This window comes from Cyclopterus lumpus, chromosome 4 (genome assembly GCF_009769545.1).
Source record: "Cyclopterus lumpus isolate fCycLum1 chromosome 4, fCycLum1.pri, whole genome shotgun sequence".
NCBI lineage: Eukaryota > Metazoa > Chordata > Actinopteri > Perciformes > Cyclopteridae > Cyclopterus > Cyclopterus lumpus.
Window position 1 is genome coordinate 20,429,343 of NC_046969.1, and position 24,971 is coordinate 20,454,313.

Genomic DNA, 24,971 nt, shown 5'->3' on the forward strand with positions numbered 1-24,971 from the left:
TTTCCGCTAAGGTTCACAGCACTATTGGTTACAATGTATTAATCTGCTACGATTTGCGTCAGAACAGCCTGCAGACTGCGGAGAAGCGTGTAGAAAGGTTTGAACAAAGCTTTCCTGGGAACCTGATCCAGGCCTGCTAAACAGCTCGCTGCGGTATCAAAGCTGGAAGATGCAGATGGAATCACAAGACAGCTCTTGCTCCCAATCGTGTTCTTAATCTCATCACTCATTTATTGTTTATCCTCCTTCTCAGTACCAGAGCTTGGCAAGAGGGCGAAGCTCCAGGTGTTTAGTAACACGCAGTGTCACGTTGAACGGCTGCCAGGAGAGCAGATCACACCCAGGCGCACCTTACTGTAGTCCCCGGGGCGATGGAGGTTTTGGTGGCCCTTCCCTCTTTCACAAAAAGGCCTCAACAGCATTCATTCAGAACTTCGTCACCAATAAGTCAACAATAAGTCGGAACAAACCTGGGTTATCAGCCAAGCAGACCTGTGAATGGCAGATTTATTAAAATCCCACATACATCACAAAGAATCAATATAAAACTGCCTACCGACTTTCCATCAGAAGTGCTTTCTCCTGGTAAGTAAGTGGGCCACAATCATATCATTAAATATCTTTTTTGTGTGAGGTTTTTCCTCAAATTGCAGGTGGGTAAAAATATTGGGTATTTTTCAGTGCATGTTGGCCATTATCAAGCAGTAGATGTGTGAGGGAGTAGAACAAAATGTCCCCCGAGCTGCACGCTGTCCATAGTGCTGCTCATGCAACTGTCACTTTGGTTTACAATTCATACGCAAGCAGGTGTAATAGCGGGGTGCGACAACGCGACGTTAGCATAGCAGGCTGCACTATCGGGTCATATTTAAGTCTTATGCGTCATCATTAAAATACACATTAAAAACACACACAATGTCTTGGTCATATTTAACGGATCAAAAGGAATCGGTTGTTGAATTAAAAATTGACTTCCCCAACCCAAAGTTGTGGATCACACCGTCTTAACTGACATATTCAGGAATTACTCTGAAATAATTGATTTGTTTAGATCAGTGCTGCTCAATATTTATTTTCCTGCTTAAAAAAAAAGAAATGGTTGCAGGGTGATGACCTTGGATCTGATTCGCCGAGCACACAAGACTTTCTCCAACACAGACACTAATTAAAATGTACATCAAGATGACCAAACGGAGATAAAAAAGGATCCCAAGATAAAAAGATATGCAGCACAGCCTCTAGTGTTGAGCTGGCAAAGTGCAAATATGTGGGAGCTGATCTAGCAGTTGTGTTATGGAGAAAACTTTAAGAACACCCACACACTGCAGTCTCCTTCACACTTCTTTTATCATAAAAAGGACTTGACAACAATGGTCTTCCTCAGATCATTTTGGTAATTTGTAGTCAAAATGTTTTCATATCCAAATAGAAGAATCGGGACTGGATTGCTCATATGATAACTCATATTGAAATGTTCAATGAAGTACTTAAAGCGATGAACCGGTGAAACATATTAGAAGTGAGCCTTGATGATAACGGTAATATGAATTATTTTAAAATACTCATCATTCAAGTAAAGCTTGCAATATATCCTTCAGATTTCAGGTCTCATCTTTCAGTCCTATTCGGGGGTCGATGGTGTGGATTCAGGCATTCTAGGCTCAGTGTTGGTCTGACTGAGTTTTGAGCTTGTGACGAGCAGAACGGACAGAAGGATAAAAGACACACACACACACACACACACACACGCACACGCACACGCAACACAAACACAGGCATCTGTGTGTGTACAGGGAAGCAGTAGTAGCCCCAGGGGTTAGAGGGGCTCTGGCCAGGGGCAGCGTACAAAAGAAGTTTGAAGTGGGACAGAAAGGGAGGGAGGGCATATTCTGGCCGGCTAAATCAAAGCAGGATGAGAGGAGGAGAGTGGGGGGTGAGTGGGTGAGTGTGTGTGTGTGTGTGTGTGTGTGTGGGTGGGGGGCTGTGAAATTGTGCCACGAGAACAGAGAGGAAAAAAGAAAAAGGGTTGGCCTCTACAGCCAGCTCCAAATCCCACATTCAAAGGCATTCTGGGCACATTCTTGCACATTCAACCCACCATACAGTAATGCAAAAAAGAGCAGCCTTCACACTTAAAGCTCGGGTGGGTGATGTTGAGAAATTAGCAAAAGCACACTACGTTTAAGTTTTTCCACACAAAAAAACCAGTACAGTGTTGCATACTAATTTTCAATGAAGGTAGTTAGCAGCACTAGCTTCAAAAGTCCCACATCTACAGAGGATGTCGCCAAATTGCCAAACACTCTTCAAGCCTCCCTCCAAAGCCCCCCAAAAATATAATTACAAACATAAACAGCAAACATGGCTTGTTCGTGCTCAGGCAGGTAGGCTGTTAAAAAATTACTGTCGGGCCAAATTCAATGATTGGACCGGCTTATTACAGTCCTGAAACAGCCGCGGATATGGGATAATTTTGGTTTGCTTGTCAGAACATTTGCTTAATTAATTGCTGTAATGACAATTTTATCAAATATAAAGAAAAATGTTTTTGAAGAAGACTACCAACCCTAGCTGTAAGCATATGTATGCGTACGTCTTTCCAGAGTGGGAAAAAAAAAACAGCACAATGAGCCAGGAAACTGTGCCAAGAAAGTTAGTCAAAACATCACATAGTTTGCATTATCGCATAGTGGGTCTGTGCAGGTACACAGATACAAGTCATCTGGCAAAACACTACTTTGGTCAATCAAGTACATGCAAGTGTACATTCCTGGCAGATTACTTTGTAATAATTCTATAAATATAAAATGATTGTCACTGTGATAACTTTAGAGAATTCTAAACCATTGTGCAGGCTTTTGTTGTCTGACCCGTGGATCTTTCCCCCAAACTTGCCTTCCTGGATCATATTTAATCATCAAAGCTGTACCTGCAGCCCCTTGCGTTTCTTTAAACACTGAGGGTCTTTGTGTAAAATGCCCAGTGACTGGGAGGACAGTGTTTGTGTTGATGTTTCTCTCCAACACTCACCTGTGGTACTGGGTCTGGAGGAACTGGAACTCCTCCTTGATGCGGTCCAAAGTCTCCGGGTAGGTTAGCTTTAGCGACTGGGGTGTCCCCGAGGCCGCTGCGGCTGCCGCTGCTGCTGCCGCCACCACTGAGGCCGAGGACCCCGGGGGTGGCTGAAGCGGTGCCTGAGAGAAGAAGGCCAACTTAAAGATTTTAATAACAGATTTACTAGTAGAGAATAGTTTCAATAACATTTTTAATCATTTTTAAAAAAAGGTGTCCACATCCCTTTGTCAATTAGATGTACTTTATTCATCCCCAGGGTGACATTTCTTTGTTGCAGCAGCAAACATGTTTACAATATATACAATATAATAAAATAAAATAAAATAGCAGGGCATATTACATTTATTTTAACATTATACGGTAGTAATACGACTCATTTCATACGGTTAAAGAAAACCTTCTTCCAACTAGAGCTGCCTTTACAGAAGAACACAACTACAGGAAGCGAAGCTCCACATGAGCACCCTATCTGTACATGCACACCAGTACGTCTGTGTCTAACTATTGTGAGAGGCTGCCTATTACAGAGCCGCCAGCAGAGCCAGATGTGAATGGGTGCCTCAGACGGATGGGAGGGTGGAGAGGTGCAGCTTCTTATCCAAATGAGCACACTTTGTTTAATTGCGAGTCTGAGTAGAAGAAAAGAAAGAAATAGAGCAATGAGGGGGGGGGGGGGGGGGGGGGGGGGGGGGGAGGGGGGGTGGGGCATCATAACTGAAAACCCCTCCCAAGCTGGTACTTAGTCTCCCATCTCTGCAGGGTTCAGAGCAATTAGGAGACTACAACCATAGGGGTAATGCTGCGGGACAGGCAGACAAAAGGGGGCAGAGGGCTGGACTGGCATGGTGGTGGGGGCTGTACGTCTGTCAGTCTATTGGGCCAACAGGGGCCTGAGACAGCCGGTTCACAAGCTGCACGTTGGTCAAGTACGACAGTGAGGGTTAAGTGATAGCCACATACTGTCATTTTCAGAAAAGCCCAGACTACTTTTAATTTGGCTGTTAGTTTATTAGAGAGCCTTATTGAGTGAGAGGTGTAAAGAAAGAGAACATTGTGGGAGGACATATTCTTTGCCAAATACAATAGCTAGATCTGATAAAACAAAAACTTAAATAGCAGAGCAGATTTTATATTAAAAAAGTTCAAAGAATAACCCTGTAAAGGTTTTTTGAATTTCTGGATGCTTTTTATAATAGCGCTTATAATAGAGCTTAATGTGGAGTGAACTAAACTGGTTGTGTAGCTTTGTTTGACTTTGTCTGAGCACTAGGGAATTATTATAATGGACTCAATTTCCATGTGCAACTAGGAATAATGCCGGTATGTTCATGACGATGTTTTGCCAAACACGTAAAATAAAAAAAACAAAAGATAAACCAGACTAGACATTGAAAATCTTCTTATCTTTAGTATTTCCAAACAAGTTCTGCAGCTATACCCTTTCATTCAACGCATCCCAATGGAATACTAAAAACAATCTGCCCACTCAGCTCAACAAAATATCCCACAAGCCGAGTTCAATGACAGTAGGCCATGGGCAGACTGAAATTAAAAGCACTGATGAATCATTTGCATTTCTTCTTTTTAAAACACACACACACACACACACACACACACCTCACATCTTGATGTCCTACAAACCTGCAATGTCGGTCACGTATTAATTAACCACTTAATCCCAACATGACTCAACTCCATGCCGAAAAGAATGCAAGGAGGCGTGTATATGAGAGATGTTGTGTTTACTGCGCCGGCTTGTTGACGCAATGAGAATAGAGTGTGCCTACGCACACATGTATGTGTAAGGAAACTTGTATGTCTACATGTGCGTAGATAAGTGACAGTGTGAGAGGGCAGAAAGACAAAAAAGAAAGCGTGGGAGGCGTTTCAGCAGGTGACACATCATGAGAAGAGAGAAAAGCAAATACTGAGGAAAGAGGGGTGTGAAGCGAGAGAGATCCGAGTTGAATAGACTGAAGGGGTTGAAGGAAAGGAAGACAAATATGGATGGAGAGATTATATGGGTGAGACTAGTCAGAAATATACAGAGAAGAGCAGAAGAGGAAAAAGGAGAAAAGGAACAAGCGAAAAAAAGAAGAAGATAGTAAAGGGGCTGTGGCCTCATTGTTCCTCTTTCTAACAAGCTGCTCTCAATCTGTCGGCCAGATCCCCCTCGTAGAGCACACACACACACACACACACACACACACACACACACACACACACACACACACACAGCCCTCTCCCTTTATACACACAGACACACACACACACACACACCCCCTAACAAAGATGCACACACATTTGGTCTCGACCACACATACACACTTCCCTTTTCCTCACACAAAAAAACATAATTAAACACACACACCGTCTCCCCTCCTCTTTCAAAACACACACACGCACACACACAGCCCTCTCCCTTTACACACACACACACACACCCCCTAACAAAGATGCACACACACATTTTGTCTCGACCGCACATACACAATTCCCTTTTCTCACACAAAAATCATGATTAAACACACACACACACACACACACACACACACGCACACACACCGTCTCCCCTCCTCTTTCAAACACACACACGCACACACACACCCCCTAACAAAGATGCACACACATTTTGTCTCGACCGCACATACACACTTCCCTTTTCCTCACACAAAAAAACATAATTAAACACACACACCGTCTCCCCTCCTCTTTCAAAACACACACACGCACACACACACACAGCCCTCTCCCTTTACACACACAAACACACCCTAACAAAGATGCACACACACATTTTGTCTCGACCGCACATACACACTTCCCTTTTCTCACACAAAAATCATGATTAAACACACACATACACCGTCTCCCCTCCTCTTTCAAAAACACACACACACACACACACACACACACACACACACACACACACACCAATTACTCTTCACAGGGGGGGGAAAAAAGAGCACCAAGGCCATTTTATAAAAAGGAGGAAGAAAGAGGTGACTATCCTCCTCCTCCACTCTTTTTTTATCCCTCCCTTCTTTTCTTTTTCAACATAGCAGCTTCTCCAGAGGACAGGTAAGAGGAGATAGGGCATCTTTCTCTCAAATAGAGGCATGAGGTCAGGGAGGGATGGTTTCATTTTGTGACGTTCAAAGAGAGAAAGATCATTTTTTGTTTTAGGGAGAGGAAACCACGTCTCTCTGCTGGCTCAGCCCCTCAGGACATTATGGCCTTTGTACAACGCTAGACTTCTGGTGAGGTTTGTTGTTGTGATGATTCACACCCGACTAGACTGGAGGCACAAGGCAGATCTCAAAAACACTGGCAAAGCATTGATCCTCTCCCAGCATACATAACCCCTTTCCTAGGGATGGGACGATAGAAGATTTGATTGCCAATCGTGATTTTTCTTCTTTCTTTTTTTTGACGGAAAAATAAATAAATTGATCGTGATGCATATTCATGATCAGGATAATCGTTAACATCCTCACAAGGGACTTGAAAAAGCTGTCTAGCTTGCTATCATAGTAGAGAAGGGAACAATGGAGCCCGATTTTAAAATGCAGGAATTATCATGTTAGCAGAATCAAACAATGTTCCCTTATTATTTTATCTTTTATTTACACAGAGGAATAATATGATTTTTGTTCAATTGTTTATTTTCACTAATAAAAAAAGGATGCGTCCCATCTGGGATGCAATACAAATAGTTGTTTCTTAACTTAATAAGATTAAAGTGGCTCCTGTATGTTCTGCCATTTAAGAGTTTTAAGCATATGTTGATGATTATCAAGATAATATTGTGAATCGCAATTATTTTGGCAAGGATAAACGTGACGTAACAGAGTTTATCCATATCTACTTCATCTACTCCTTATGTTTCCTATGAACCATCGTCTATCCTAACTCCTGATCAAGCAAACAGCTGTGCTGGCTTTAAAGTGAGAGGTCAGGTTGTCGAGCTGACCCGGTGACCTCTGGGAATGGATCTAGGCTGGGAGCCTTACCTGATAATCCTACACTCAGTTATTCCGTCTCTCTTGGCCGTGTCCTGGCTCGAAAGCAAACAAGAGACATGCCGTCTGCCCTTGAACAAAGCTTACACGGACTGAAAATCGCTGTTACACAATTACAGACTGGATCTTCTTGTGCCAAAGTCAGGTCCTGTAATAATGGGGAAGGATTGCATGAGGTCGGCAAGCATGAGGAAGGAAAGATTTTCTCCGATATGATTAGAGATCATCTGATGATTACTCATCTGTTTAAATGCATTAGTGGGGTAGGTGTTTAATGGGCCCCAGAACAGCCTGACGTTGTTAGGTTGTGATCTGTTCAGTTCCAGAGAGACAGCTAAGGAAGAAAGGCTAAAGTTACGGGGTTTGAGGCCACTTATTGCAAAAGCTGAATGAGGAAAAAAAAACAGAAACCCTGTCACATCAGATGTATGTCCACACACACACACACACACACACACACACACACACACACACACACACACACACACACACACACACACTCACTCACTCACTAATCTCTCAGCCCTGGAAGGCCTAAGTCAATTGCAATGATTAAATGAGGACCTGGTGATGAGGGGATGAGAGAGAGAGAGAGAGAGAGAGAGTGAACGAGTCATCTATGGGAATAAAAATTATTCAAAATCAGACCTCACATCCCTTCAATGAGATAAAGGTAGGAAACAATCCAATAAGGATGTTTAACATGCTAACTGGGTGACAGCTTAACACCAAGCACTGCGCTAGCAACAGATCCGGTTATATACTCGGCAAACGTATCATATCCACGGTGACATGCAACAAAACCCACGAACGCAGAGACACGTACGCTAATGTGAAAACAATCATACACTCATGAAATAATTGTGGAGAAAAACAGCATATGTGCGCACATACAATTCTGATGTGATGGGACCATTAACAGTTTGGCATTCCCTGAATGAAATCATTCCCGTTTTCATCCGAGTTACCACTAATTACACCACAAGCAACGAACCACTATGACCTCACATCCTTGCTCTAACCCCCCACCCTCTGCACACATGCACAAGACTACACGCCCACACATGCCCACTACAAACACTAAGTGGGATGTGTGCACGACGCAGTCTCCACAAGTATTTACAAGCACACATGCACTTTATTGTATCACACATGGCTGTAGCTCCTACGTCATAGATCGATGTGAATCCGCAAGACGTCTCAATCCTCACTGGCCACACTGACCCACAGAGTGATGCGTGATTGGCTAATGGAGCTGAAATGGGGCCATCAGAGTTATTACGTGGTCGTGTGACCATACGAATGTTCGGCTCACTTAAAAAGAACACTCCTCTGTCTTCTTTGTGCGTCTGCGGGGGAAGAGAAGAGAAATGGATTTCTCTCGGATGACCCATTTTCCTCCCCTTCTTCGGAAATTTTCACCACTGAAAAAATGCATTTTTCACATGTAGCATCAAGAAGAAAAAAAAAGACAATTCTTCTAGTTCTGATACACAAAGCTCCCATTACTTTATGGCTACCACGTTCGTGTTTTTATATCTGCCATATTGCATTTACTACCAATCGATTGAATGACAATGCTAAGCATTCGTAATATTCAACATGTTCATCTTAGTTTAGTCAGTTAGCATGCTAACATTTGCTAATCAGCTACAGCTGGGGCTGATGGGAATGTCATTAGTCATACAGGCATTTGGTCTTAGGGTTCTGCTGGGGTGCCCAAATCCAACATAAGATTTGCATCTCGTGTTTATATTTACATCAAATATTAAGTTGTATTCGTGGCCTGATGACCCACCATAACATGTTTTCATTTATATAAACTAAAAAGCAGCAGATATGGTAATACTTTTCATAATATGTGGGCACACCAATAAACTACGACCGCAAACGTTAAACTTTCAAAAGGTCTTGCGTAGTTGTTTTGATAGAAAATGTATATTCTACGGCACATGCCGTTTTGTGGTCTATAAACACAGATTTTCTTGCCGTGTAATTGGTTGAAAACTACACTCATACTATTGTTTGTCCCTTGATTCCTTGCAGTCTGCATGTGGCCCCCGATCAAAGCAGTATGTCCACTACTGTATGAGACAGATTAAGAGTTTTTACCTAAATGATGGATGAACGTGACGTTTTTTAACAATTTGTATGGCAATCCAGCCAATGTGTGACAAGACATAACACTTATTAAACAGATGTGATCCTCGTGGCGGCGCTAGATGAAGTCAAGTGGATCACCATTATCATGGGAGGGTTTACATCTTCTGTATACTTTGAATATTTTTGTTATGTATTTATTCTTAATCCTCCCAATAATTGTTGAGATATTTCAGTCTAGAGGTGGGCTGACAGATTGCTAGCATGGCTAAAAAAAACAGTTTCTCTCTCTTGGAGCTCAGTCTTTCTTTTTCGACCTTCTTTAGGGAGGAAGATGGTGTGCTGCTGCCTCCAATCACATAGCCCATTAGTCAGGCCACTAATTACACTGCTTAGCCACAGAGTTGATCATCAGAGTAAACACCCACCAAGCTCTCTCTGTCGCGCTCTCTCTCATTTGGCTACCACCAAGGACGCACTGAAACTAGGACTAACCCGGAACAGTATTTCTGAATGTGCGTCGCCGTGTATCCACCCACACACCTCCCCATCTCTCAAGGCCATGAAACATGTCCTTTCTCAAACACGTTTTGATGTGAAAGCTTCTTATATCAAAATTATTCAAACTCAACTGTCAACATTCAGCGGTGATTTGCATTGTTGAAGCAGCTTGCGGCAGGGAAGAAAAGACACAGGTTGCCCCCGCCTCCCATCAAGTGGCTATCTGCTTCGCTCTGCGCTGGAGAAACACACTGGTAGTCGCTCAATGATTCCTGCACTTAAAGGGGGCTGCCAGGCACCTGTTTCATTAGCACCACACATCTTTTCTTTCTCAGCCCCCCCCCAGCATCCTCGTTCCTCTCCCCTTCCTCCCGCACGCCTCGTTATTCAAATTTCCCTGCTGTCAGCCCACATTAGCGGAGCGCCACAGTTTGCCTGTCAGCTGGCTTAATTGCTGGAGGTGCCTTCTTTTATTAGGTAACCCCCTCAGCTCGTTTGCTCCTTCCACCGAGACGCACCTCCACAACAGCTTGTGTAAACCTGAGATCCCTTCAGCCTCTTCTTCTTTGTTTTCTTCTCCCTTTCTCCTCGCTCCCTACATCTAATCGGTGGCTGAGCAAAGCAGGCGAGCTCCTGATCGATAGCCACACTCTCACCGATGGACAACAGTGGTGATAAAGAGCTAAAAGCATGCTAGGCCTGGGAGGGTGGAGGCAGGCTTTATTCTAGCGCCAAGGATAAGGAGAAGGCCTCAACTCACTCAATGTTCTCTCCCTACAACAGTCTGACCTTATATTCACCGACTAGATATGCATTTTGTAAAGACCACCTCCTTGAAAGGGTCGGGCTGATAAAATGAGAAAGAAGATACATAGACGAAGAATTGGGAGTAGGTGGCGCTAACATATTATACAACTCAGAAAAGGTTTCAAGTGTTATCTTAAACATTTGTGTAGTGTGCCAACAAATTCATTTGATATAAACAAGAAACATCTGACTTTGGAGTTGCCTCTGTACAGTTCCCAAACTATTTCGAGAGAGTCCACTAGAACCAGTTTGACAATCAGTCATCAACAAATCCAGTTTAACTGTTATTGAATCCAACTTATTCATTAGAAACCTGTCCTTTGTCCTCATAGGATTATGAAATGCTATAAAATATGTATGACCGACTGGCTAAACTACAAAAACGTAACCACGGTCCCCCCACAATCGTAGCGTTTTAACAAACCCCTCCCCCGGCCCAGGGCATTGTTCAGGATACAATTATTGTTAGTGGGCTTTTGGTAATATTAGAACCAATCCAATTGTGTTACAGCAAACTGGCTAATGTCTTTCTATATGTATTCAGTTTAAAGTCTCATTTCCACGGGACGCGGTTTGCGTTGCGCTCGCCGTCGGGTTCAGTGCACATTGAGGTGCAACCAGGTTGAACTTTGGGCAAAGTGCTTGATTGTGTAGTCGAAAAGTAGTCGCAGCACTGTTGCCGCGTTCTGTTTGAAATGTATTTTTGCTGACATGGTCAAATTACAGGCCAACAAAACTAATTAGCATCGCACTGGTTCCCTTGCCAAAAACACAATGGGATTTTTTCATTGGATTCTGGATTCTTACAGAAAATAGGCTGTGGGAAACACATGTTCATGATACTTCAGAAAGATAATCTGCACAAATGAAAACCACTTTCATGATTTTTTTTTTTTTAAGCACGGGTGCAATCGGCAGAACTAGAAAGCTAACGCTAGGCTATAAACAAACGACGCCATTGGTGCAAGTATAAATAACACGGCTGTAAAGGTGGACAAGTCAGCAGGAAGACGTTTTTGTGTCCCATTTAGTCACTTGTGAGCAAATGCCTTATTAAAAAATTGTAAATGCTTCAAAATACACAAGGTTTTTTTTTCCCCCGGGAAAAAACAAACCAAAAACCCATTAAAAATAACTGACTTAGGGAGACGGGGACCAGAAGTGCAAAAATGCTAACTCATTCCCGTGTTTTATGGCTCATTCCTGCAGAACATTTAGGATTTAAGACAGATGGGCATGCCTGACATATCCCAGAGATAGTATACTGCATTTGGAAAAATCCCATAATCACCTCGGCACATAGAAATGCCTGAAGCATTTTTTGTAAGATTCTTTCTATGTTAAATGTTATGTGGACACCACAGCTTCATTACATCTTTGAACATAATTTGATTTTTAATCTCCAGTGAGAAGTTCAGTTGATGCACACAAGCAAGCTATAAACATATTACGCTAACCAGCCACAAAGTATCCTTTTCCGCATCTGAAAATGCTCCTAATTGTGAAATGTATTTCACATTATTTTTAAAATCATACATTTGTTGTTACGAGTCACGTGTTTATATAATATATGGGTCACATCCTTCACAGCCGACCAGTATGCAGTGATGACAGGTTACTGCCAGCCTTGCATTTCAGAGATTAAACAGTTTGCCGGGTTGAGTGGCCCTTCGCTCCGAGGTGCAAACAAGAGCTACTGATGGTCGGAGACTTTCTGAGGACGAGTGTCACACATGGTGCTGTTGAGTTCTGCGAAGGGTTGAAATGAAGCAGGGAGGCCGGCCTTAACATTCCACCCAGACCTGCCGCAGTCTGCTCCTCTCACCCCGGGACGCCTGCCCATACATTAAGATGTGGTTTGGAGCTCTCACAGGAACACAGCGAGGAGAGGCTGGATGAGAGGGATTGGGTTTACGGTGCAAACCACAGACCCACAGTCTGCCTCCTGCATTGCCTTCCTGCAGTCGGCTATACTACATACACAGCTGCCGGTGTGCGTGTAATGTTTGTGTATGTGCTGTGTGTTTGGATAGCGGAGACTCACAAGTTCCCTTTATTGCTCAAAAGGAAGTACTGAAATAATAAAAGTGACAATGCTGGATGCAATTTGAGCCTCGTGCAAACACATAAAAAGGCAGCAAAGTTTAAAACAATGTTTTTTTGTCTTTACCTGCACACAATAATGTGTGAGAATAATTAATTAAAGTGTTACGCACACCTGAAGTTATACTTCACATTGTGCTTAATCTGGTTTGAATATCAAAACACTGTCAGGGGTGGGGTGCAGGGGGGTGGGGGGGGGCATGGCTGAGGAATGTAGATGAGGGTTAGGCAAATGAGCAGGTCTTAATTGATACTTCACACAGCTCGAGGACCAGTGTTTATGTATTTCAGTCTGCTCAAAAGCTCTCCAGCTAACTCGACTAAAACAAATTAAAAGCCATGCAGCATGAATTTCGCTCCTAACCTGAAAGAGATCCATCTCAAAACCACAAGCCAATTTATTTCACATTTTGACAGCCATAAATACCAGCCAACACAGAGGACTTTTGGCCAAAGTGACAATCTTCTTTTAGTTTCCAGTCCATCAAATCAGTAAAATCCGGGGGCGTGAATCACCCCCTCGATGCGATTGAAAACAAATTTTTAAAAAATGAGTTGTTTTTTTGGGGAAAACAACGAGTGGCACTTGAGAAGGGCAGACCATTGAGTGGAGGTGTCAACAAGCCAAGCTGACTCACTCTCCCCCCTCACAAGCCCGCGAGGAAGGGGACAAACACACACACACACACACACACACACACACACACACACACACACACACACACTTCATCATCTGGGTCAACTCCACAATAGTATGGGAATAGAAGGAGGCTCCATGTTCCTAAACTGGTGGTGGCCACCAAGGACACGAGATCCACACACACAAAGACACTGAGCAAAGTTGGACGTTGGTCTAAAACCCCACTGACAGCAATCTGCCTGACCTTTATAGATTACACAAGGCGTTCATATAAAAACGGTAAAGAAGCTAATGGGTTGTATCCATCAACCTATATTATATTATGTTATTATCCCACCCCCACCCACTCCACAAAGGAGTCCCCGGAAACACACAGAAAGGGTGACAAAGACGAAACAATTTCGGCTTGCACTCCGATACGACTTCTTTATTTTTTTTTAAACAACCGAGTTAGTATTTAATGGAGGTTCCGTACGTAAGACCATAACCTCGTTAAAACGCGTGTGGACGGTTACAGAGTAGCGTAGCTACTTACCGGTGGTCGGTTTTGAGGAAACATTGTAGCCGCCGACTTGTGTGTCTCCGTTGTTTGTTTGTTTTTTGTCCTTCTTCTTTCTCCCTTTTTGGGGCGGAAAGCTTCGTCGAGAAATACGCGCAGCCGATGTCCTACAGTCGGTCTCAGAGAGGCATTTGGCCCGCTTTCAAAGGTAATGGCAAAGCTAGTCTCGGCTCGCTCATTCCTTGCCTCAAGACTCCTTTGTTCTGGGTTATATCTCCGACCGCACACCGCACCGCACTCGACGTGTAGTGAGGACGGGGAGAGGAGAGGAGAGACACCCGGTCCGAGGGAGCTTTTTCTTCTTCTTCCAAGTCCTCAACTTCGCGCTTCCAGCAATTATAATATCGGAATTGGTCTCCCTCTCCGATATAGCTGCTCCGTCCGTAGCATAAAGGCCAGATGGGGAGGGGGCGGGGGGGGGAATGTGGTTTGCCTGTGGCTTCGGAGACGGACACACCACCGGCACATTCAATGTAGCCGCAGCCTCTTTTGTCTCGCTGGTTGGCCTGCACTCTTTTCACACAACACTCCCAGTCCCTCGCTCTTCTCTCTCTCTCCCCCCCCCCCCCCCCCCCTTCTTCTCTGATCCTCAATGGGACATAACATACGAGCAGCTTTTCTTTAAGGAGGGGGGAGGAGACCTAAAGACACTGCTTTCCCCCCACCGTTTGTTTTATCAAAATTAATAACCGTGTGATGGTTTTGGTGATGTTCTTTTTTTTTTCTCAAAACAAATGTATTGAATCCAAATCTACCATTTAAAATTATTAATGTGAACTATTGGAGAGTCCATCGAGCATTCCCACAATGCTGTTCTTCAAATAGGCTGCTTATATTTGACAAGGAAAACGTGCACGTTTTGTTTCTTCTTTTCTTCTTAGTGTTGCATGGTGATTAGAAAATCTATAATCTTTTTTACATTTTTATATATATATATATATATATATATATATATATATATATATATTATTAATAATTAAACAAAAAACGTTCTCTTTAGAAAGAAGGGGTTCAGAAGAATTGTTCAGTGATTGAATGAAATCTCCACGTGGGGCTCGGCCTCGGCACGGTAAACACTGGTAGAATGAGCCAATGAGTACTGAGAACACCCACGTGGGGCATGCTGACCGTTTGCTGATTGGAGGGTAGAGGGAGCCCAATGCCTCGCACGTCAATCAAGCCGGCTACAACTGCTCTGTGAGGTTAACCCTTTCCTGGGAACAGGGAGTGATTGAGAGTGCGAGGAGTTGTGTGGTGGTTGTATCAAGATTCAGTGGTTTTCTTTTTTCCCTCCCCACAAACCATCAATGCGTTGAAAAATCTTACATTTATCCCAATTCGTCGATGTTGGTGTGGAAATAAATAGACTGCTCTAACTTCTGCATCATCCCACTCATTTCTAAATGTCAAAAATTAATCATGACCACGGGGAACTGACCAAATACATCTAAATCAGAGCCTGCAGAACCCACAGAAATACAACGGCGATAATGCCGAAACGCTTGCATGGGCATATACTGTATGTTGAATATGCGCATTGTTGTTACCTGGAAAATGAGAATTATTCTGGAGAAGAAGGAAGAAATGGTGGAAAAAATTGGTATTCTGGTGGCACGACCCCTTTGGCGGGGCTCATAATTAGAGAGAGAGATATTGAAAAAGCAATTTCTGACAGTGGAAATCACAACCTGCCAGAGGTGGAGTTGGAAAATATAGATGGGTGTGTGCGTGTGTTTGTGTGATACATGTGTGTGTGAGAGAGAAAGAGACAGAGGAAACGCAGAGGGGGAGGGAGAGAGGGAGGGAAGAAGGGAGGGACGAAGGGAGGAGGATGAGAATAAAGGATGAAGGACAGCAGGGGGGGAGGGAGGGGGAGGGGAGTGCTGAGAAAGACGAGCCGGTAGGAGGGTTAGAGATTGAACGAGAGGGAGAGTGCACACACGGGTGATGAGAAAAAAAACGTGTGTGTGCGCGCCTTGTGCGGATAGGCCGATGTGTTGAGCAGACAAGTGAGGAATGAAAAAGAGCGATGGGCGAGTGAGCAAGTGGGGAGGAGAGAAAGAGGGGAAGAGAGAGAGAGCGAGAGAGAGAAAGAAAGATTTTATTGCCATTTTTTCCCCATGAATGTTAATGCACAGCGTTGGTCTCCCTGCCGGATTCTGGGATCACATTTATTAGAGAGAAAAGGAAGAAAAAAAGTCACGAGGAATGCAGTGCTTTGCATTCTGCTGCTGCACGAGGAGATGTTTCATGTTGGGTGTGTGTGTGTGTGTGTGTGTGTGTGTGTGTGTGTGCGTGTGTGTGTAAGTGTGTGTTGGTGGGAGTGCTTGCTGGCCTGGCCGGCGAGGTGAGGTTGAGGGTGAGGGTGCACAGGATGTATGAGGCTGCGTTGTGCTGGGGGGAGGCATAATAATATAGACGATAGAAAGTGATAAGTGAAGGACACATATTATTGCTATTGGCAGGTCAGAGGAAGGAGTGTGCCAGGTGTGTGTGTGTGTGTGTGTGTGTGTGTGTGTGTGCGTGTGTGTGTGTGTGTGTGTGTGTTGGCTGAGCTCCTCTGATTAAATAAACCAAGTCCACAGTGCCCTTCTCTCCTCCGGAGGCTCGGAGCTATACGGGACATCAAAGTGGCCCCACAATGGGACGGAGCACAATGGTCGTAATGCTGCGGGAGCGTTTTGGTTTTAGCCCGGTGGTGTGAGGCCGTAAAGAGACAATCCCGTCAACACACATGTATGACGAATGCCACCAAACACAAGCCCACCTGAACACACCTGTCTCAAAAGAGCGACACCTGGGGAATGTGCCCGAGGGAGCAGCAGCCTCCTTCTTTATTATCACAACGCGAGGGGAAGGAGAAGAAGCACCGGTGGAAGCCAAACCACCGGTTATTCAAAGTACAGTAGGGGGAATTATTAACAAGCAGGGTCAGGTTTTTTTTTTTTTTTTTTTTAATGGAGGTGATGAAAACAAGTTCAAGTCCCGTGAAAACCTCAAAGACGACATCACTCCGCTGCGGTTGCCGACAGCGATATCAGTGTCAAACTGCGGGCGATGATATTAGCTCTTAATAACGCCGCCATAACGCCAGGACAAGACATCCGGCCACGAAGATGAACTATAAGATGTCTTTTCTTTTGTTCATTGGAAGGCAGCGCGACGAGAGCGGTTATTACAATGCTTTCCCTCGGATCAATAAGCTTCACTTGTCTGGTACTTTCTCTCTCTCTAAAATCAAAAGAAAAATGTCCACGGCAGAATGCGTCGGTATTTTTGTTTCGCTCGAGTGGTTTTTGTGTGATGAAAGGCCAAATCTGGATGACCACTTCAATATGTTTCCATACGGCTACTTTATAGTTGCATAGTTTGATTTATAAAATACATTAAATCCCATCAATGGTAAACACGACGTTCAGAGAGCACGGCCTACAACGAGCACGCCATCGCAGTGACACCATCTCCTCCAAAAGCAGTTCAGACCACGACGTGCTGGAGCTGCAAGACAGACTGTGGCCTTTTTTTCCCCTTCGCATTTTAAAAAGCCCACGTCCTCATGCTTTTCTTTTTTATTCTGCTCTCCATCATCCGCACCGTGCATAGGAAGATTAAGAAAAGCACTGATTGATCTTGAAGCAGTCGGGAATACATTTAAAAGAAATAGTCCTGGAATTCAACTTAATGAGCTCACACCGTGGAGGCCAAGAGTGGGTTTTCCCTCTCGTTGGACTTTGTTCCACTCAACAGCTCCGGCATCCCACGGGGAGCAAAGGAATGATATTGGAGGAAGGTGCTCTGGCTGGGGGGTCATAAACTTTGGGTTTTGTGGTATCCCCATTTGCTCCCCGCCACCTCTCTTCAATCTCTCCAGTGCTGGGACGGGGGTCGAGAGTGGTCCCTGTGTGGGCTTGAGTGACAGGAAGACAAGGCCACAATGTTGTCCTGGTGCCCCCCCCCCCCACTCGAATTCGCCCCTCACTTTGCCCCCACCTTTTCCCTGTGCCTCATCAGACAAGCTGGGTGTCAGCGCAGAGACGGCATGGTGATTTATTGGTCTCTAGTCCCAAAGGACTAGAGACCCCCCCCCCCCCCCCCCCCCCTGCCTAACACACACACACACACACACACACACACACACACACACACACCCCTTATACCTCCACTACCCTCCACCACCCTCCATTTCCCCCACCCCCCTTCTGTCCTCTCCTGCTGTACGGGCCCTGGGGAAAAGAAGGGGTAATGACCCACATCAGCAGCAGCAATGCAAGAACACACACGTGCGCGAGCACATGCACACGCACACACACACAATAAATAAATACCCTCTGTGGCACATACGTACATGTATGCACACATAAAACAGACGCTGACACATTTATGCCCACAGGCATGTATGTGTGTGCGTGTGTGTGTGTGTGTGTGTGTGTGTGTGTGTGTGTGTGTGAACTCAGTAATCCAAGAGCTGTGCTCTACTGTTGCTTAAAAGCCTCCCAACTGAAGAGATCAATACTAAACCATCTACTTCTATGGTTTTTGCTGAATAGTTATTTTTCGGTAAACAGCACTGTTTTCATCACAACCCGTCGTGACCTCGGGAAGAGGGAACGTACACCTCTCCCTTTCACCGCCATTGTTTTCTTTATGAAACAGAACAATGGGATGATTTGTGCGTGTTTCTACAGTGAAATGGAACACGGTTTCCTTTTGACTTTCTGAATACCTGTGGACGCATTAGTGTGCACAGAGGTTATGATAAAGCAAGAGGACCTTTAGAAAAATAGTTTCCTCGCGGCGTCTCATTGTGAAAAGAGAACTCTGTATATTTCCTAGACAAGGTCAATGCGATGGTTCATTCTCTCACTTTCTACAGGAGCATCTTTTCAGAGGTTGATTCTGAATTCAGCCAGTCGATCTGCACTGAGGGGAGAGTGAAGAGGTTAAATCTGAGCATTGACTTGCAAATGCTACTGACAGCACTGTGCGTGTGCTGTCACTCATCTCACACGGGCGACTGATGCTCTGCTGCCAAAAATATGCAGTTGCTGCCACATATTTCCACTTTACATGAGTGCTGCCAAGCTGGAGAGAGCAGGTCAGGTGTTAATTTGTGTGTTAAAATAGGAAGGAGGATACATAAATTAATTGTGCATGCAAAGGAGGACTAGATACGGAGTGGAGAGTGAATTCATCTGTTGGATTTGCTCCAAAATGAGATACGAGATCAGAAGATTCAAAATACACCAAATTAAAAATGCCTACTATCATTAAAAAACAACAACAACAACAACAAAATGTCTTTTCTTAATACAAACAGGCTAACGACAATTAACAAAATATAGTCAAACTCAGATTTCTGGTTGCTAAAAAGATACAGCACTAAAATGTATATGTAGCGCTAATCAGCCACATTTGTAAAGAGTGAGATGTTAAATAATCAGATGAAGGTTTATTGCCAAGTAGGTTTAAACATACAAGGAATTTGGTGGATACGATACACACATTAAGAGGGCGAGAAAGTAAAAGCAAAGTATTGCAAATATCAAGAAACACAAATGCACATGAGAACATAGATATTAAAATACTGGGAAAAGTATGTACAATACAACGGTAAAAAAACAAACATTTACTGTCTCTATCCAAAAACAATTCAACCACTTTTTTTTGTTGTTGCTGTTGTTGGATTGTTGTTGGATAGAGACGGTAAACAGATTACATAAAATGGGTCAATATAAGTATATATATCTCCGAGACAAACTCCCATATCAAAACTCAAACACTGTGTTGGAGCAGAGCCCCTTGTGGGGTTTCAGCTGTACACATACAGGCAACAAGCGCTGCACTATACTGCCACCTGCCGTTCACCAGAAGCATTGCAGCCATACACAACTGAATACACTTGTCGTCAGGGTGTGTTCAGGCCCACACAGGGAATCTGATGTTTGTCATTTCAGAGCGCAATGCGGCACTTTAATGAAGTTATTGCCAACACGCCATGCCAATACACTTGTTTAAGTTATGCATGTTCACCGGGGGAGAAGAACTGGTTCTGCAACAGCAACAGCTTCGACTTTGATCAAGTGATGATCTGACTTCCGGTGTCGACTCAACCTGCTTTTCAGGAGGAAATAACAACTTACCTGCTAGTTTAATAAATTGGCAACATTGGAAAAATGTTCCCATCAAACTTGTCCAGGTGGTCGAATTACAAACATCCAACTGATACTGACAAAACAGCTCGATTATTAAAAATAAATACGACTACTTTACTACGTCTTTTCAAGATGGTGAAAACTTTCTCCAGGCCGACTGAGAGGGGGCTAAATGCTGTGTAACGACGCCATTTTCCCGCAGCGGGTTGCAATTGTAGCTTCGTACCACACGGTGGCGCCAGGACACTGAAAAGCTGTCACTAAGTCAATACGTTTTCAGGCATCGGGAATCTTTATGCGCGTGAAGATAAAGTATAATCAGCACGGAGGCTATGCTGAGTCAGCACACCGGTGCATTACAGCATTTCCAACAAAGACTTATTCTCACACACAGCCGATTAAATCAGATTTCATCACAGCCATTTTTCACAAATAAAGAGCCTACCGAGGGCCATGGGGGGGATTTTCTAAAATAATCATCATAATTCATCAATTACTGCAGTCAAAATACAGTTAAATCTTGGCTAGCACCTTCATCGGTTCCCTTCACCCATATGGTGCTTGTGGACCCTTGTTGCCCACCCTGCAATGAAAGCAAGTTATTTTTACCACCCAGTCAGACCATAATGTTTTCATATTCACACAAATATTTATTATGTAATAAAGGGGTAGACTTTTGTTAGATTTCATTTTTAGTGGTGACTATCAAAGCTGCCTTTTGTAAACTTGTAAAACAGGCTTTTATAAGTCAAGTTGTCAAAGTGCTTTGGGGGGGTTTGGTCAACTTGCGATCCAACATAATTATTCTCATAAACTATCATTAGTGAGCATATTTCAGATTGTCTTGTCAGAAATATTAACATTGTTTTTCAAAGTTAATTGCATATGAGCTATAACTTGATCATTTGGGTCCAAAGATGTCTTGATATCTAGATTAGACGAGTCAGCATCAACAACAACTATAATTCTTGTTTTAGTAATTTTACTGTTAACTGCTGCAACGATTCGAGATGAAGACATTTTAAATTCTTTAATCTACAAGAGTGAGATTTTATTCAACAGCTGACCTTAAGCTTCATGTACATGTTAGCCAGCAAATGTTAGGGATCAAAATCAATGTAGTGGAATAAAAGTAGTACAGTAAAAGTATTTATGCAAGTAGTATATAAATGATTCCTCAAATTTGTAATGTACAGTATTTGAGGAAATGTACGTGGTCACTTTGTAGGGAAATGGTTTAAAACTTGAAGACAAGTCTGCGTCCCGAAATCTGCAATATGTTTTATTTTGTTTTTAGGAGTGCCAAATCATTAAGGTCAAATCAAGGATTTGTGAAGCCACGTTGTTTACTCATGGCAGTCCAAGAAAGGGAAACTTTCAAGATTTTACGCCTCATTTCATAATGTAATCAGAAAACTCAGCCATGTATAACCTAAGATAAATTAGGCTTTTTATTTCCTTTTCCTTCTCCAGTTCTATTTTTGCTACATTCCTCTCTTCGGGAGATTGTTGAATTTTAGGAATATGAACCATCTTCTCCTTCTCCTTTTTGGCCGGCAGCTTGCACGCTAACATTTCCCCTGCTTTCGTTTCACATTTTCCTCTTTACTCTGTACACTTCTGGCACGGAAAGACGTCCTGTATTTTCCAGGGGAGCCCAGCTGGCAGCTGAGCAGACCCAAGCCTCCCACTTCCCCTTGTGGTCCTGCTCTCCCTCTGCTGCAGCCTCATCGACAACAGCTAGAGTCCAACGTCAGCCTGACTGGCTCCATGCTCTACTGTGTAGTCATTTTGAGTCCAACTGTCATTTTGCAAGAAACTTAAGAGGCCTAAAGCTGTGAGATTTATAATCAGCAGAAATGCATGTTATCACAAAGATAGACCACATTTGGAGTAATTATGTAAACAGGAATGCTAAATAACAAGTCCAGACTGATATACACCGCTTTCGGACCCCACTGGGGGGAGTGACTGTGTGCCCAATGTCGCTGATTTAGTAACTATTCAGGGCGTTTAGTTTAGGTAACACTAAAATGTAGTTAAAGTGTCATTTAGGAAAATATGTTGGTGTTTGTGAACTACCATCCCTCTACTTAAAATGCTGAGTTCGAGGCTTTGAATCAGCTTGCCGGTGGGGTTAAATCCACACGTTATGCTGGACCTGTATCTCATCTTTGGCTCTTTTAAAATAATACATAACTCCCTGCAATCTAAATCTGAAAACTTAAACATAACATAACGGCATTATAAAAATGCCTCGGGTTAAAAATACTGTAACTTAGCGCTGTGTGAAAGACTCATATCCCCCTCGGCTGATGAGATGGGTGGTCTCTGCATGAGCCCATGCATCAGTGCTTTATGGTATATCACTGTATATTAGGATTTTCTTGTGTAAACGTAGCAACGGCAACAAAACTCCAACTTTCCTGATCATCGTTCTTGTGCATTAATAACTGCAGCCTGTATTCATCCACGTGGCCTCAGCTACACACCGCGGTTCCCTTTTGGAATGACATCATTTGGGCCTGAGGACCGCGGGCTGTTTCCCCAACAGAGGCCCTGTCACACGGCCTCCATCGACGTGCCCAAGGTCTGTTTACCTCTCCATGTCGCTACTATTCCACAGCGGGACACGTTTTCCCCTTGACCGTGATTCTATAAAGTCTTGCATGACTCGCAGGGTCAAATGAGAATGACGTGAAGCCCCCCGGCTGAAGCGAGAGGAACGTGTGTGTGTGTGTGTGTGTAAATATATAAATCCCTCGGGGGGCACTGGTGGTAGTGGTGAGGATGGCTAGCAGCCAGATGAGTTGCTACTGCTCTCGCTCTCTGGCCCTCCCTCTCGAAGGCTGCCTGAAAGAAATGTGCCATTATCCAGCGAGGCCCCCGACAGCCGGGCCCCAGAGCACAGAACCGCTGTCCAGGACAACATGCGCGGGCCAAGAGACTGGAGACTGGATGCTGGAACCGCGGGTGCTTTTGGGACCTCCTCAGACTGTTTGTGGCCACCTCCTCGAGGGCCAAAAGCTGCTGCTGCCCCACTACCTTTTCCTTTTTCTCACTAGTCGTAGCCGTACCCCATCGGCGTAGAGTGAAACGTCTAGAAAACACACCGGCTGTGGAGGCATTCCCAGAGTTCAAACTGGAATGATATCTACAAAATGAAATGCATTTTGAGAGTGCACGTGCATGCCTTCATCCCTCCAGCCGAAAGTCTCCTTAAGCGGTGTATACCGCAGCTGAAGTCCAACTTCCTCTCTGTTACATAAGGCCTGACATGAACATACAGTTCAGAGTAGGATTTAAGAAGATCATTGTCTCTTGTCTTTCCTCACTTATTTCTCTATTTGTGTGGAGTCACCTATGCTGGTCCGAGCTCAGGTGTTGAGTGGACGAGTCGATCAAAGACAATATCCTTCTCTGCAGCAACTTCGTCTTCACTGTGGATGTCCAAGTGGTCCCAAAGCAGAAGCAGGGAGATGTAATCAGTCTATCATTTCCAGGGTCTTCATGAAGGCGGTTATCACCGGTCCCGAAACAATTAGAGAGAACCACGTTTAAGACCGGCACACTAACAGAGCCAGGAGGAGTGTTTGGGGGCCCCGAGAGCAGGCCAAAGCTCAACATTGGGCAATTACTTACCGACCAAAAGCATATTAAACATTTCACTGGAGACAGAACTATTCCTCTAAAACCCAACAAGCTCCCCAGAATGGAGCAACGCTTGTTGTGAAGAATAAACATAAAGCAATAAGGTAATTGAATGAAATCAGTGCGACGCTTGCTGAATATTTCTCTGGGGGAAACCGCAGTGAGCAGTATATTAGAAGTGGAGATTTAGAGATTAGAAAGTGGCTAATCTCTTGTTCTATCATCACTTTCATTTCATCAGCAGCCGAGGTGGTACTGGATGACAACACTGCCCAATAGCTTTAGGTTCCGGGAACAAGCTACTTTTGACCCTTGATTAGTTATGATCAGGGTGTGACGGACATTTGCTAATACAATACAAGATAGGTTATCATTTAAGGTAAAACTCCTTAAAAATATGATCTCAATCCCTATCATCCAGTGGAGATTGCCTTGAAGGAGCAGTGTGTAATGTGAAAGGGATTATAACATTCAAAACTATGTTTTCATTAGCATATAATCACCTGGACCTAAGGATCGTTGTGTTTTCGTTACCTTAGAATAAACCGTTTATTGCACCGTTTATTTCTTTTAACGTTAACCAAGGGCCACCGTAGTTAGTTAGTACTTGGAAAGGGAGGGGTGAGCGGAGAGCGTATTCAGTTGGGTGCAATTTGCAAGCTCACTGCTAGATGCAAGTGCTCCTTTAAAGATTAGTGGTTATTCGACAGTGTCTGACCTTCAATCTGCTGGATCCATGGAGCCTTATGATCTCTCCTGTGGGATCACAACTGCAGCAGTTTGCACAGGACCATCTCAAGTATACACCCTTTGCTGACTCATCAGGTAGACATCCCACAATATGCTCCAGCCTACGGCATGTGACACGTAGCGTGGTGGGACTGTAGTGATGCTGAACTACTGGCTGCAGTGGTCTGCCACAGTGGAGGCTCTCTGCTGCCACCAACTCAGACTGGATTGTCAAGGTCAAAGGTTAGTATGCTCATCATTGATGTTGTCATTATCATTATCATTATCATCGTTGCCAGACACCTCGTCCTCATCTCCCCGTCTCGACCTCAGTCTCCCACAGCTGAGTGGTGTAATTATAGTTGCAGTAAACCACTCAATCACGGCTATGGAGAGGAGATGCTCTGAAATTAATCACAGGTTTAGGGAAACTTCAGTCTGTCATCATTGATTACAGAAGCAAAAAAACAACCATAACATCAATTTAAATAAATCCACGGATCAGTTCATTTGCAGGTTAGTTGGCTGCTCTCAGTGAGTTAATTATAAAGGCAAAGGAAAATAGGACTTTGTCAAATAGTAAAAAAAACGGTCCATCACGGTCCATTTAAATGTAGGGGGGGGGGGGGGGG

At 43.9% G+C, this 24,971-nt stretch overlaps 1 protein-coding gene across 4 annotated transcripts in view; it reads right to left on the minus strand.

The window, feature by feature from the left end:
• Positions 1-14,356, minus strand: part of tle2a (TLE family member 2, transcriptional corepressor a) — a 35,124-nt gene extending 20,768 nt beyond the window's left edge. For 2 of the 4 annotated variants that reach the window (XM_034530947.1, XM_034530944.1), the window contains exons 1-2: positions 13,784-14,356; positions 3,031-3,194 (exon numbers count right to left, since the gene is read on the minus strand). In XM_034530947.1, coding sequence (XP_034386838.1) covers positions 3,031-3,194; positions 13,784-13,807 — 188 coding nt within the window. In that variant the 5' untranslated portion in view covers positions 13,808-14,356. Of the gene's footprint in view, positions 1-3,030; positions 3,213-13,783 lie in introns of all 4 variants that reach the window. The other 2 variants (XM_034530946.1, XM_034530943.1) reach the window with 1 other exon arrangement.
• Between the last annotated feature and the right edge of the window lie 10,615 nt (positions 14,357-24,971).